Source organism: Gymnoscopelus braueri (assembly GCF_963280865.1).
Source record: "Gymnoscopelus braueri genome assembly, chromosome: 15".
Lineage (NCBI taxonomy): Eukaryota > Metazoa > Chordata > Actinopteri > Myctophiformes > Myctophidae > Gymnoscopelus > Gymnoscopelus braueri.
In genome coordinates, this window is record NC_137620.1 from 23,905,713 (window position 1) to 23,918,834 (window position 13,122).

Here is a 13,122-nt window from a genome sequence, read left to right on the forward strand (position 1 = left end):
TGGGGAGAAGGTAAAATACTACAATTATTTTAACAACAATCATAAGAAAAATCCATTCTTGTAATAATATGTATTATTTATATGTAACTGTCTGTTTCCAGTTGCTTTTGTTCAGTTGTCAGTGGAAGAACAGCAGAAGAGTTTCATAATGGCTGATGTTGGACACAATGTGACTTTGAAATGCTTCTTCTATCAACATGAAGGCATAGTGTACATAACCTGGTACAAGCAACTTCTTGGCAATAAACCTGAGCAGTTAGATTCCCAGGTGAAGCCGAGAGGCGAAGCTATTGTGAGGAAATCTATGAGCGATCCCCGTTTCTCCATGGTCTCAGGAAAAGGAATATATAATCTCCAGATCTCAGATGTGCAGTTGTCAGACTCTGCAATGTATTACTGTCTGATTACAGAGTATGATAAAAAATCATTTCAAAGAAGGAATCATGCTCCTTGTTAAAGGTTTCTCGTCCATCATCCAAGCGATTGTCCAGGAGCCACCAGAGAAGTCAGTCCAACCAGGAGACTCTGTGACTCTGAACTGTACCGTCTACCCTGAGCCCTGTGCTGGAGAACACAGTGTCTACTGGTTCAGACAATCAGATAAATCTCAGCCAGTATTCTTTTACACCCATGACCAAGGTTGTGAAATAGCAAACACAACACAGGCCAGCTTCTACAACTTCTCCATGAAGAACCTCAGACTCAGTGATGCTGGTACTTACTACTGTGCTGTGGCCTCATGTGGGAAGATTTTGTATGGTAATGGAACCAGACTGGATGTTGAGAGTAGGTAATATCACTTCATCTTATTCTCTGCATCTACTATGGCTTTATCATAATTATGTAATATACCTTTGCTAATTTACCTGGATTAGTGAAAATAAGCTATTCAAACTTTCAACTGGCTTTATAAATGTGAAGAAAGATACATCATTTGATATTTGGTGCTAAATCTCTACAGACAGGGGAATGATGTATTGCCTGGCCACTGCACTGGTCATTTCCATCATCCTGGTTATTGTCTTGTCTTCCATCATCTACAAGTTGAAATGGGAAACATGTATTCATAGTTGTGGTGAGTTCCATCCCAGGAATATTAATCCATTTATTCAGTGAAAGTTGAATAATTCAGTTATAAAATGTTTTTTTTGTATTTGATTTATTTAGCACAATGTAAAAACAATTAAAAAAAACAGTACACAAAATATAAAAAGAAAAGTGCCAGGTGGAGGCAAGAAGCCCAAAGGGCTTATACGAGGCCTCTACCTATGTATAACACAATACAAATATTAATAGAACATGATTTGTAAACAACATAATATAAATATATAGAATTTACAAATAACATGATTGCAGTATAAAAATACAAATCTAAAACATGATTGAAATACCTGATTATCCATGATAAGATTACTGATAATAATTAGCCAACATAGTTGACATATCAAATTTTATGTCAAATCCATAGACCAACCAAGCAAACAGGGAATAGAAAAAAAAGAGAAAAAAACTAAATAAGTCTCTTGTTGTCTTTGTAAATAAATAAAGCTACGGGTATTTGATGAACAAATTATTAATCAGCATTTATAGTTGTGCTCATTATCCAACCTCGGGCACAGCTGCGTGGATGAAACTGCCATTGGCTGGATAAAGACGGTCAATGATGAATGATAATCTACAGTATACTGTATGTTTATTTTGTTCTTAGGACATTCCCTTGGTTCCCCAGTGTCTCCAACAAACACAGTGGTAGGTTGTATTTATTTATTTGAACTAATTACTCCCCCGCTCCACGGCCACAAAGTCCACAGCGGGGTTCTGTTCCTCTGATCATGATGTTATTCTTTGTTGTTTTAATACACTGACCAGAATGAAGACAACCTCCATTATGCAGCTCTGAGTCTCAACCAGAAGAGACGATCAAGAGCACAGAGGAACAACATGGAGAATGACACTGTGTATGCTGGAGTTAGAGTTACAGAATAGCACTGGTATCCTATACTATACTATATACAGTACTATCTACTGTCCTATCCTACACTGCAGTTCCTATCCTATCCTATCCCATCCTATCCTAAGCTATCGTATCCTATGCTATATCCTATCCTGTCCTATATACTATCTATCCTATATACACTATTCAAAGGAACCACGAGAGCATAATGACTGGATGCATCACTGCCTGGTAAGGGAACTGTACAAACGTTGACCGCAAAGCAACGCAAATGGTCGTGGACATCAGTGGATGTGAACTTCCCTCCATCCAAGACACAATGGATGTGTGTCAGCAAAGTTCACTGAATCCTCAAAGGTCATAGCATCCCAACCATGGACTGTTTCAAATGCTGCCACATGGAAAGTGGCACTGCAGCCACAAGGCCACTGCAGAGGATTGCTAAAGAGCTTCTTCACCTGGACAATCAGACCAATCTGGCCAGATAAGAAAAACAGGCCATCTTGTGGCATTTTATTGTTTTTAATATGTAGCAGCCCTTTGTGTGTGCTTGAAGTTTGCCCATTTTGATGGGACCCCTCTTCAAAAGAAAAACAGGCTTGTAAAATGCTAATAAACCCACCAACCTGTACCTGTAGTAAGACAACAATAAAGAACATCTTGAAACTTTGAACTATCCACAACTATATAGTTAGATGATTAAAGGACTGTAGACAGATTTATTTTGTATGATTCACTTGCTCTAATTCAAACTGTTGTTTGTGTCATGAGTTCTCCACACCAAGAACGAGAACATCACACGGGAAGGGATTTGTTTCTGAAACAAGGTTGATTGTTCCAATCTGTATCAATTAAGCCTTACCAAATGAATAATTTGATGTGAAATATTTGCAGATGCATTTTCGGATTGTTTGTTTAAAAAAAACTTTCCTATACACAGCTTTGACAAATTAACATTTGCTTCATTCTATTATAGCTTCAGCTTGAACATGATGCATGCAATCAAGTGGTGGTGGGGAGTCCTTATTAGTTTCAATCATTGTTACCTTGATTTTTCAATCAGCTTTATATTTCTTGAAATAATTACTGTAAATATTGAAGCATTAATGTAAGAATGGTAAATCCATTCTCTGTGTGCGTGTGTGCGTGCGTGCGTGCGTGCGTGCGTGCGTGCGTGCGTGCGTGGCTTGCAAGGTGGCTCAGTATTATCACTGTTGTCTGATCAATAAGGTACTGGGTTCCAGCATGACTGGAGCTTTCACTGTAGGTTTTGCATGTCCTCTCTGTGCTCATGTGAGTGAGGATACTGGCCTTCCAGCTGGATATGTGGATATACTGTAGACAGATCCTAATAGTTAAGATAGGTCAAATACACAGCATGAATAGTGTAGAACTAAGTGGAAGAATTCACCAGGTTCACGTCATATTGATAATTTAGTACTAAATCAGACATGCAATCCAATATAATCATAATTCCTAAGATCAAAGAATACAGCATGTGTTTAACAAATGCCTCTTCTTCCAAAGTGCAAGTCCTGAAACAAAAACAAATCAAAATAAAACATTTGATCAACATTATGAAATAATAGTGGACATGATTTTGCATCCACATTCAAAACAATTTTTAAACAAATAGACTTTAACTCATTCAAGTACATTCCAGCTTGATTTTATTCAGAAATAGCAGTTGGTGGCAGATAAATTAAATGTCAAAATCACATCTATTGTCTCCGCCGCACTGTATGTTGTGTATATGCTGTATGCTGTGGGTTTTTAGGCTGCAGACCAGTCTTCCGGTGCTGCACCTAGTTTCCACAAATGGAAACTAAACAACTGTGACCACACAGAAGTCAGAACACAAACTTTCAGCTGCAACTCAGTTGGTCTTGAAAGGTGTATGTAACTGCATCAACATTTATGATCAGAAGAAAGTATTTACAGACATAGTGTAAGTTTTTTTTTTCTTGACCATGCTGTATCTGTGTGAGATAATGTCACAGGACTCCTGTCCTGTGACATTATCATACCTGATGAACGGCCATTGCTGAGTGGTGAGTAGAGAGGCCATTTGGGAATCGTAAGGTCACCGGTTCCCCCCTTTCCCACCCAGTCTATGTGTTTTAGAATGTTCCTGAGCAAGACACGCTACAGAATAGCAGCCACTGTTCCTAAATCTTTAGGCAGACAAATTCTATGTATGTGCAAATGTACTACTACAACAACAACAATTATGGGAACACACTACACTCAAATGATTAATTGACGCATTCATTAAATTATAGGATATACTTATATGATGTTCTAATTAATGTCCTCTTATTCCATAGACACTGTGAGCTGTACAATGTCAGTGCAACACCCACACAGTGAGCTATATGCAGGTACAGCTGTGGTCTACAAACAGCAACAAAACAAACAAACCACTGCCTCTGTAGTCTCTATTTGATAAACATCTCTCTCTCTCTCTCTCTCTCTCTCTCTCTCTCTCTCTCTCTCTCTCTCTCTCTCTCTCTCTCTCTCTCTCTCTCTCTCTCTCTCTCTCTCTCTCTCTCTCTCTCTCTCTCTCTCTCTCTCTCTCTCTCTCTCTCTCTCTCGAAACCAACCACTCCTATCTGTTAAGGAGCTCACATTGACAACGATCTGGTATAGCAGAGGATTGTTCATTTTAAAGGTCTTTTGTTCACCTGAAAAACTCTTTCATGGGGAATTTAAATCTAATTAAGAGTTCAGTATATGGTACATCGTCTTCATAATCCCTATAATAGATTACTGATATAGTATTCTATCCCTCAGGAATCCCTGAGGAATCGACCCCTCTGTCTGCAGTTAAAATCTAAAACTGAAAAATAACCTGTCTACCTTATGTGACTTGCCTATACCTGCTGAAAATGCATTTTCCGGTCAGGATACCAATTGTATCCAGTCAGAAAAGAGAACTGGCAAAATTGGAATCGGAACACTATAAAATGGAAGTTCAGAACAATCTCAACACCCCAGCAATTGTCAGGAGGGGCATTCCCGATCTGAGGCTGGTCAGAAACGATAGTGTAAGGGGGTAACACATCCGATCTTAAACCTCCAGATAATAATGATAATAATTATGAATATCAATCATGTTTGATATTCCGATTTAAAATCTGGTTGATTATGTCACTACTGTACTGTCCAAGTTGGATTGGGAGGCAGGAGATCTGCGTTGATCACAGTAAGACAAGAGAATTGAATGAGAGTACTTTTGACATTATGTTGTAGGCTTCTTTGGACAGCTAAGATGGAGGAAATACATTACTCGATAATCGATGGCACGAAACAGGATCTGTAGTTGTATTGTACGTGGTGTAAAACACGTGTGAATTGTGTACAAGCACTGCATGCATGAGTAATAAAACATGTGTAAATTATATTGGTTCTGAATTCCCTCCATACCACTTGCTGGTACAATTCTGTGGTGGAGTTTCCCTACACAGCCTTAATAATAGAAACATACTGATTTGTCAGCCATCGAAATACTGTAGCTTGAACCTACCACGTTCCAAACATAATCTAGAATATGGTCACTAATAGATTTGTTGTCAATCTGAAATGACATCTTTGAAAATCAAAGCCATCAGTTTGCTCAATCACACACAGCCACACCTCTTAAGATGTTGTCCACATCCGTAAACTCTTTTCACTCAAAAGACAAACCTGAAGATGATGGCAGCATCAACGCTCACCCTGCATCTAATATGTTTATTTCTATTGAGAAAAGGTAAAATCCCTTTAACTATCTTTACCAACAACCATATAAAAAATGTATTCATATAATAATATGTATTTTATGTATCTGTTTCCAGTTGCTTTTGTTCATTTATCAGTGGAAGAACAGCAAAACAGTTTCATAATGGCTGATGTTGGAGACGATGTGACTTTGCACTGCTTCTATCAAGATGATCGTAATATGTACATAACCTGGTACAAGCAACGCCTTGGAGATGAACCTGAGCAATTAGCGACCCGGCTCAAGTTTGACAACAAAGCTACTTTGTCCGAGAAATTTAAGAACAATCCCCGTTTCTCCTTTGTCTCAGGAAAAGGACTAACTCATCTCAACATCTCAGATGTACAATTGTCAGATTCTGCAATGTATTACTGTGCTATGGCAGAGTATTCTGAAATTCAGTTCAAAGAGGGAATCATGCTCCATGTTAAAGGTTCCTCACCCAACATCCAAGCGATTGTCCGGGAGCCACCAGAGAGGTCAGTACAGCCAGGAGACTCTGTAACTCTGAACTGTACCGTCCACACTGCTGGTACTTACTACTGTGCTGTGGCCTCGCGTGGGGAGATACTGTATGGAAATGGAACCAGGCTGGGTGTTGAGGAAAATGACTGTTGTAACCAGATGAAGACCCTGGTGCTTCTCTCCATCATCAGGACTGGAGTTGTGCTCTGCAGTCTCCTCACCTTAACCATCATCTACATGATGAAAAAATAGACATACTCACCTTAACCATCATCTCTAAAATAAACCTTCTGACATCATATTAACTTGTGGAAAGATTTGGGGGAAAAACACACCATTATGATTTGTCTCTCAATTGTTTAATCTTCGAGTTACTTCATTTCAATTGTTTCATAATGCTTTATAATATCACTAGTTTATTAACTAGATTTCCTTTTTCAACAGGCTTTTTGAACAAAAATTAATTACTTATTCTATTCTATGGTCACTGTTGGACAGAAACATTGTATCTCACCATATGTGTGTCATAGTTAAAAGCTCACATCTGGCCGTTGTGTGTAGAATGGCTATATTCACTATTTTTGAAAAGGTCAAGTCTTTCTGTGGGTTTTATATTTAACCAATGAAAGTATTAACAACTGCTTGTGTCAAAATAATAACTGTACATTGGATCCATTTGACCAAAGGGTTGTTTTTTCCTTTTCCTGAAAAGTAACAGTTTTGGACATACAAGGTTTCTGCCCAACAGCAACAATTCTATGCTACGTTCTTTTTATTTTACTATATGATGATATTTCTTATTTCGTACTATTATTATTAAAAAGTGATGAAATGACACATGTATTTCTTCTATTCATGAAGATGAATCGTTGATTCGTTGGCATGTGACAAGAACAACATGAGGTTTGATGTACAGACCACATTTCCTGTGCCAAGGCTCTTCTTGGTATTAAGACAGTGTGGAAAGTACTCAGTGGTCGCTACTCGCTACATGTCTGAGGGTGCTTCATCACTGCTATACTCTTGTCAGCCTGCAGACAGCATTTTGATCATGTGGAAATAACAGTATTCTCATTAGCTGCTCAGACTCACAGTAGACCAACACTAACACAGAATAGTTGGTTACAGATCTACTGTTATACTCACACAGCCTGTGTTACAGCTAGTATTCATCAGGACAGTAGAGTCATAATAGGTTGGGGAATCACTGGCTTTGAAATACTAAAGATAGCGCTTCACTGCTGCTCTTGTGGAGTTTCAGAATTTGAATTTCCCTGAATAAAATAGCGGGGGAAATAATCTCACAATCTTGATGTGGTGATTCTGGTTCCCACCAATCCCACCTGCTGTTATAATTATATATATATATATATATATATATATAATTAACAATAATTAAAGTTCTCTGAGTAGCTTGTGTGCATTGAAAGCACACATGATTCGGATTGCCTGCTTCCTGGTAAAAAAAACACAACGTACGCTGCAGTTGAAGACATACAGTATTAAAGCACAGTGAAGATGAGCACATTTGACAAAGCCTCCTGTGTGAGGTGATATATTGTGGTATGAGGAAAATATAGCTTTGGAGAGTGCAATAAACAGTATTCTTTTTGGCTAAAGCTCAGTTGAGCTTGAAAGATACAAACTGCGGCAACATGATCATGAAGTATTAATACCTACCTACCTACATACTTGAGAATGTAAGTGTGACGGAGGCAGAGGGTACCTCCTGGTTATTAAGATTATGATTAGTTGAAGACCCTGGTAAGCAATTTGTGGCCATAAAACACTTTAGAAGATAAATTAGGTCAAATAAACCAAGTGAATGTAATAACACATTTACATAATACAATTTATGATAAAATAATGTTATGTACATTCCCTGCCTGCTCTACAGCACCTAAAATCCTGAAAACAAATCCAAATGCCCTTGGAACTCCACCACCACTACTACGAATGAATACATGTTTCCTATTTCATGTATTTCATGGGAGGGGGGCTTCCCAGCCCACCCATTTCTACACGTCGAAGTGTTCCTTTGCAAGACACTGAACCCCTCATTATGGCCATCTGAGCAGCTATCCGCTGGGTGAAGCTGAAACTGATTTTCCCCAGCGAAATTAACAAAGGTCTCACCTAATTACAAAGGGGTGCTCCGTGGAGTGCCAATTAAGCTCCAAAAGAGATTTGTCCCAATAATAATGAATATACTATCTGGTGCAGTAACGTCAAACAGTGTCTCTCTCTGTGTCTGGTGCACATACAGTACAAGTACATTATGCATCATAGGTGTGTGAGGTAGGCCTACGCTGTCACATTATGTTGGTGTTAGTCAGAGGCGGGCTTAAACTGTACAGTTCCTGTCTCCTGTGTGCGTGCACATGCGCATGTAACATAGGGCTGTGACACACACACACACACACACACACACACACACACACACACACACACACACACACACACACACACACACACACACACACACACACACACACACACACACACACACACACACACACACACACACACACACACACACACACACACACACACACACACTTTGTGATTTCGGTTGACCATACATATGGTCCCTAAGAGTCTCCATCAATAAGGGTGGTGGTGAGTAGAGCTTAAGATTTTTGCCCGGGCTGGGCCGGGTCCAATTGGACACGTATTTGTCGGGCTTTGGGTCGGGCTGGGCTAGGCAACAAAATGCAATTTCTTTTTTTATCCAAATAAATGCATATATTAATTAATTTGTAGCATATTCTTTTTTTCTAACAGACTGTTGGAAAAGGGTGAATGTCTCCTGTTCTTAACGAATTACACACACACACACACACACACACACACACACAATGCATTAGACGCAGTTGCTGGTAGAATTCTGTGGTGGATTGCAGGGTGTCAACATACTGCACACATGAACCTACCATGTTCCAAACACAGAGTAGCCTTGGTCAATGATGGATTTGTTGTCGATCTCTCATGACATCATTGCAAGGCAAAGCTGTCAGTTTATCCAATCACACACATCCACACAGCATCTTATGTGGTCATTGATAACCAACAATGGCAAAACAAACAGCCCGCCTCTCTTTCCTCTTTCCCTGCTTTTGATCTGCATTTTATTAAGCTCCATCAACGTTATTCATACTCACACAACGATGAGCTGCACCTTCATACCAGCTCTACTTCTCTGTATCTTGAGTAAGTAGATCATCTTTGTACTGCTGCTAACTGCACCAATAACTTTATTTTGCAGTAACACTGCAAGCCATTGATACTTGACATTTTTGAAGGGAGCAATATGTTGCTTTTTTTTTTTGCAGTGATCCATATTAAGGCTGTAAGTATCGATTAGTTTCTTAGCAATTATTCTGTTGATACATTTTTCGAATCGAATAATAAAGAAAAGAAATCGACTAAATCGATTAGTCTCTTTAACCACAAAAGCCCTATTTATACTTTGTCGTACAACGGTGTCATGCAATAATTGCAAAAATAGCCAATCTACAAGTAAACTTTATCTATAAAGCGCCTTTCAAAACCTAGAGAAGAAGAATTATTTTATTGAAATGTATTATTATTTTTTATAATCAATTAAATCACTTTGTTTGATTTACTATTTCACCCCAAATGCATATGAAGTATTGTACATGCTGTGTGTTTTAGGCTGGATCCTTGTTTCAGCCGCTGAGACGACTGTAGAGGTCCAGCCAGGTGAAGATGTCACCTTGCTCTGCTCCAACATCTCCAGGCAGGACACTCACGTTTTCTGGTTCAAATTGGTCAACAACTCAGAACCCCAATGCATCTCCTCCATGTATGGAATTGTTAGCGATGCTTCTTACTGCGAGAGTCTAAAAGCGAAAAGCCAATTTGAAACAAGTGGCAATCTCTCCTTTGTCATTCTGAAAATCAAGAACGTGAAATTCTCTGACTCTGCACTGTATATTTGTGGGATGTACGTCGATCCTGAAACAGTGATTGTGAATGTGACACTTTTAAAGGTTCAAGGTATGTAAGAGTCATAGTCTTGACCGTCTTCTGCTTCCATGAGAACAATACTGATTTATGAACATTAGCAAAACTTAACAAGTACGATCATTTCCCTTTTTATAATGTTTAATGTATTTGATTTATTCCTATGAAGTAAACTCAAAACATCACAAAAAGTAATTTGCATTTGGATAATGTTTTCTTCCTCTAATATTTTTGTTCCTCTAATTTTTAGTTCTTAATGTTTTAAGCATATGACAGTAGTAGTGCTGAATGAGAATTAGTTACATGTCAGTCTTAGGTCAGTTCAGCGTATGAATAATGAATGCTTACTTCATACATTTTCTAATGGTGTGCCGAGGCCCACTGGTGTGCCGTAAGAGGAGAGACAAGTCCAGGTGATTTTGAAACAACATTACTACAGACTACAGAAATAAATATGATTTTTTACATTTTATTTACTATAAGCTATCAGTACTCTGTGCAGTCATTTCCCCAGAGGCAAATTCTATACCCACATTTGTATTTTATTTTAACCAATTTCAACCTGGTGTCTGTATTTTGGGGATGTCATTAAAGGCTAAATGTATTTTATTTTTTCCCAAACATTTTCAAAAATAGTGGAAATAGCTTATCTACAAGCTCATGTTTTCTGTCGCAACACTGTAGATCTGCTATTTTCCCTATGAATGCCATAACTGTAAAGTGCGTCAAAGTTTATAATTCTTCTCAGAGCCTTTTGGAATCTCTTGGTACTGTGAATGTGATGCTTATTGTGATTGTACATTTATTATTGTTAAGGAAAAGACAAAGTTTGTCTGTGGTAACAGGACAAGGAATAAATCATCTCAACATCTCAGATGTGCAATTGTCAGACTGCAATGTATTACTGCAGGATGAAGATGTATTCTGGCATTCACTTCAGGGAATATGCTTCTTGTTAAAGGTTCCTCATCCAGCATCCAAGCGATTGTCCAGGAGCTGCCAGAGTCAGTCCACCCAGGAGACTCTGTGACTCTGGACTGTACCGTCCACACTGCTGGTACTTACTACTGTGCTGTGGCCTCACGTGAGGAAACTGACTGTTGTAACCAGATGAAGATCCTGGTGCTTCTCTCCATCATCAGAACTGGAGTTGTGCTCTGCAGTCTCCTCACCTTAACCATCATTTACATGACCAGAAAATACATATAGGCCTAGTCACCTTAACGATCATCTCTACATGACCAGAAAATAGACAATGTGGATAGATAAAAAACACACCATTATGATTAGTCTCTCAATTGTTTAATTTGCTGAATCTTTTCATGTTACAAAATTTCAATGATGTCATAATGCTTTATAATGTCACTATCTTGAATTTACTTTTTCAACAGGCTTTATGAACAAAAATAAATTACTTATTCTCGTATATTGTCTCTGTCGGGCAGAAACCTTGTATTATTATATATATATTTCATCCTTTTATGTTTTTTCATAAATTAAACCTCTATATTTCACCATATGATAAAGAAGCATAAATAGCCGATTTATAAGCTCACAACCGGCCGTTGTGTTGGCTATAATTGGCTATTATCATCACTATTTTTGAAAGGGTTTTGCCTACAATGACATGCCCAAAATGTTTATATATGTCTGTGGGTTTTATATTTAACCAATGAAAGTATTAACAAGAGCTTGTGACAAAATAATAACTATTGTACATTGGATCTATTGGACCACAGGTAGTTTTTTCCATTTCCTGAAAAGTAATAGTTTTGGACATACAGGGTTTCTGCCCAACAGCAACAATTCTATACTACATTGTTCTTATTTTACTATCCTTATGATGATATTTCTTATTTCTTCTTATTAAAAAGTAATGAAACGACACATGCTCTGTATTTCTTCTATTCATGACGATGAATCATTGATTTTCAAGGGTTCATTTACTTTAGGTGTGACATTAAAAAAAGTGTGCATTGAGGCATGTGACAAGAACAATATGAGGTATGATGTACAGACCACATTTCCTGTGCCAAGTCTCTTCTTGGTGTTAAGACAGTGTGGAAAGTACTCAGTGGTCGCTACATCTCTGAGGGTGCTTCATCACTGCTATCATTGCCTTATCCAGCCTGTGTTCCAGCTAGTATTCAGTCTTCAATCCTACAGTCATTACAGCAGAGGTTGCGGAGTCACTGACTTTGAAATACTTCTGCCAAGATAACACTTCACTGCTGCTCTTGTGGAAATAGAAGCCTTGAGTTTCAGAATTTTAATTTCCCCTGGATAAAATGGGGAAATAAAGCATCTCACAATCAATGACCTTCCCCTGTCAGATTAAGCTGGGATTCATGCATTCATTAGTGTAGCTGTCCAAGCATTTTAAATTTGATTCTGCCTGTTGAGCTGTTATAATAGAAAAATGCTTTTGTAAGCTATAAAGGTGTGTGAGTATGTTGTGTCGATGAGAGCACACATGATTCTGATAGCCTGCTTCCTGGTAAAAACCACAAGGTATGCTGCACTTCAAGACATAAAGCACAGGAAAGATTAACACATTTGTCAAAGCCTCATGTGAGAAGTGAAACATTGTGAAGTGGGAAAGTAAAGCTTGGTATTGAGCAATATATTATAATTATTATTTATATATAATAATATTTTTGGCTTAAGCTCAGTCGAGCCTGAAAGGTGCTTCTACATTTATGATCTGAAGAAAGTATTTATGGACACACCTGAGAGTCTAAGGTTGTTTTCATGACCATGCTGTGTCTGTGTGGGATAATGACCATGGTCTCCTGGTCTCCTGTGACCTTTGCACCTACCGTCTGAAGTTCCTACCTGATGTTCTTCTATTAGCTTCACCTTGTGCGAAAATACCTACATTTGTAAGTTTAAATGATGCATGCAATAATTTAGTATTTAATAAATGGCTACACAAAACTTTTGATTCCTGTCTGGT

The 13,122-nt window shown here is 38.2% G+C and overlaps 1 protein-coding gene across 1 annotated transcript; it reads left to right on the plus strand.

Annotated features, from left to right (window-relative positions):
- The first annotated feature begins 9,295 nt into the window (after positions 1-9,295).
- LOC308101798 (uncharacterized protein) lies at positions 9,296-11,851 on the plus strand. Its single transcript, XM_080451273.1, has 3 exons — positions 9,296-9,389; positions 9,855-10,199; positions 11,128-11,851. The coding sequence occupies exons 1-3, from the start codon at positions 9,347-9,349 to the stop codon at positions 11,373-11,375; spliced, it is 636 nt and encodes a 211-aa protein (XP_080307399.1). The 5' UTR covers positions 9,296-9,346; the 3' UTR covers positions 11,376-11,851.
- Positions 11,852-13,122: the final 1,271 nt, after the last annotated feature.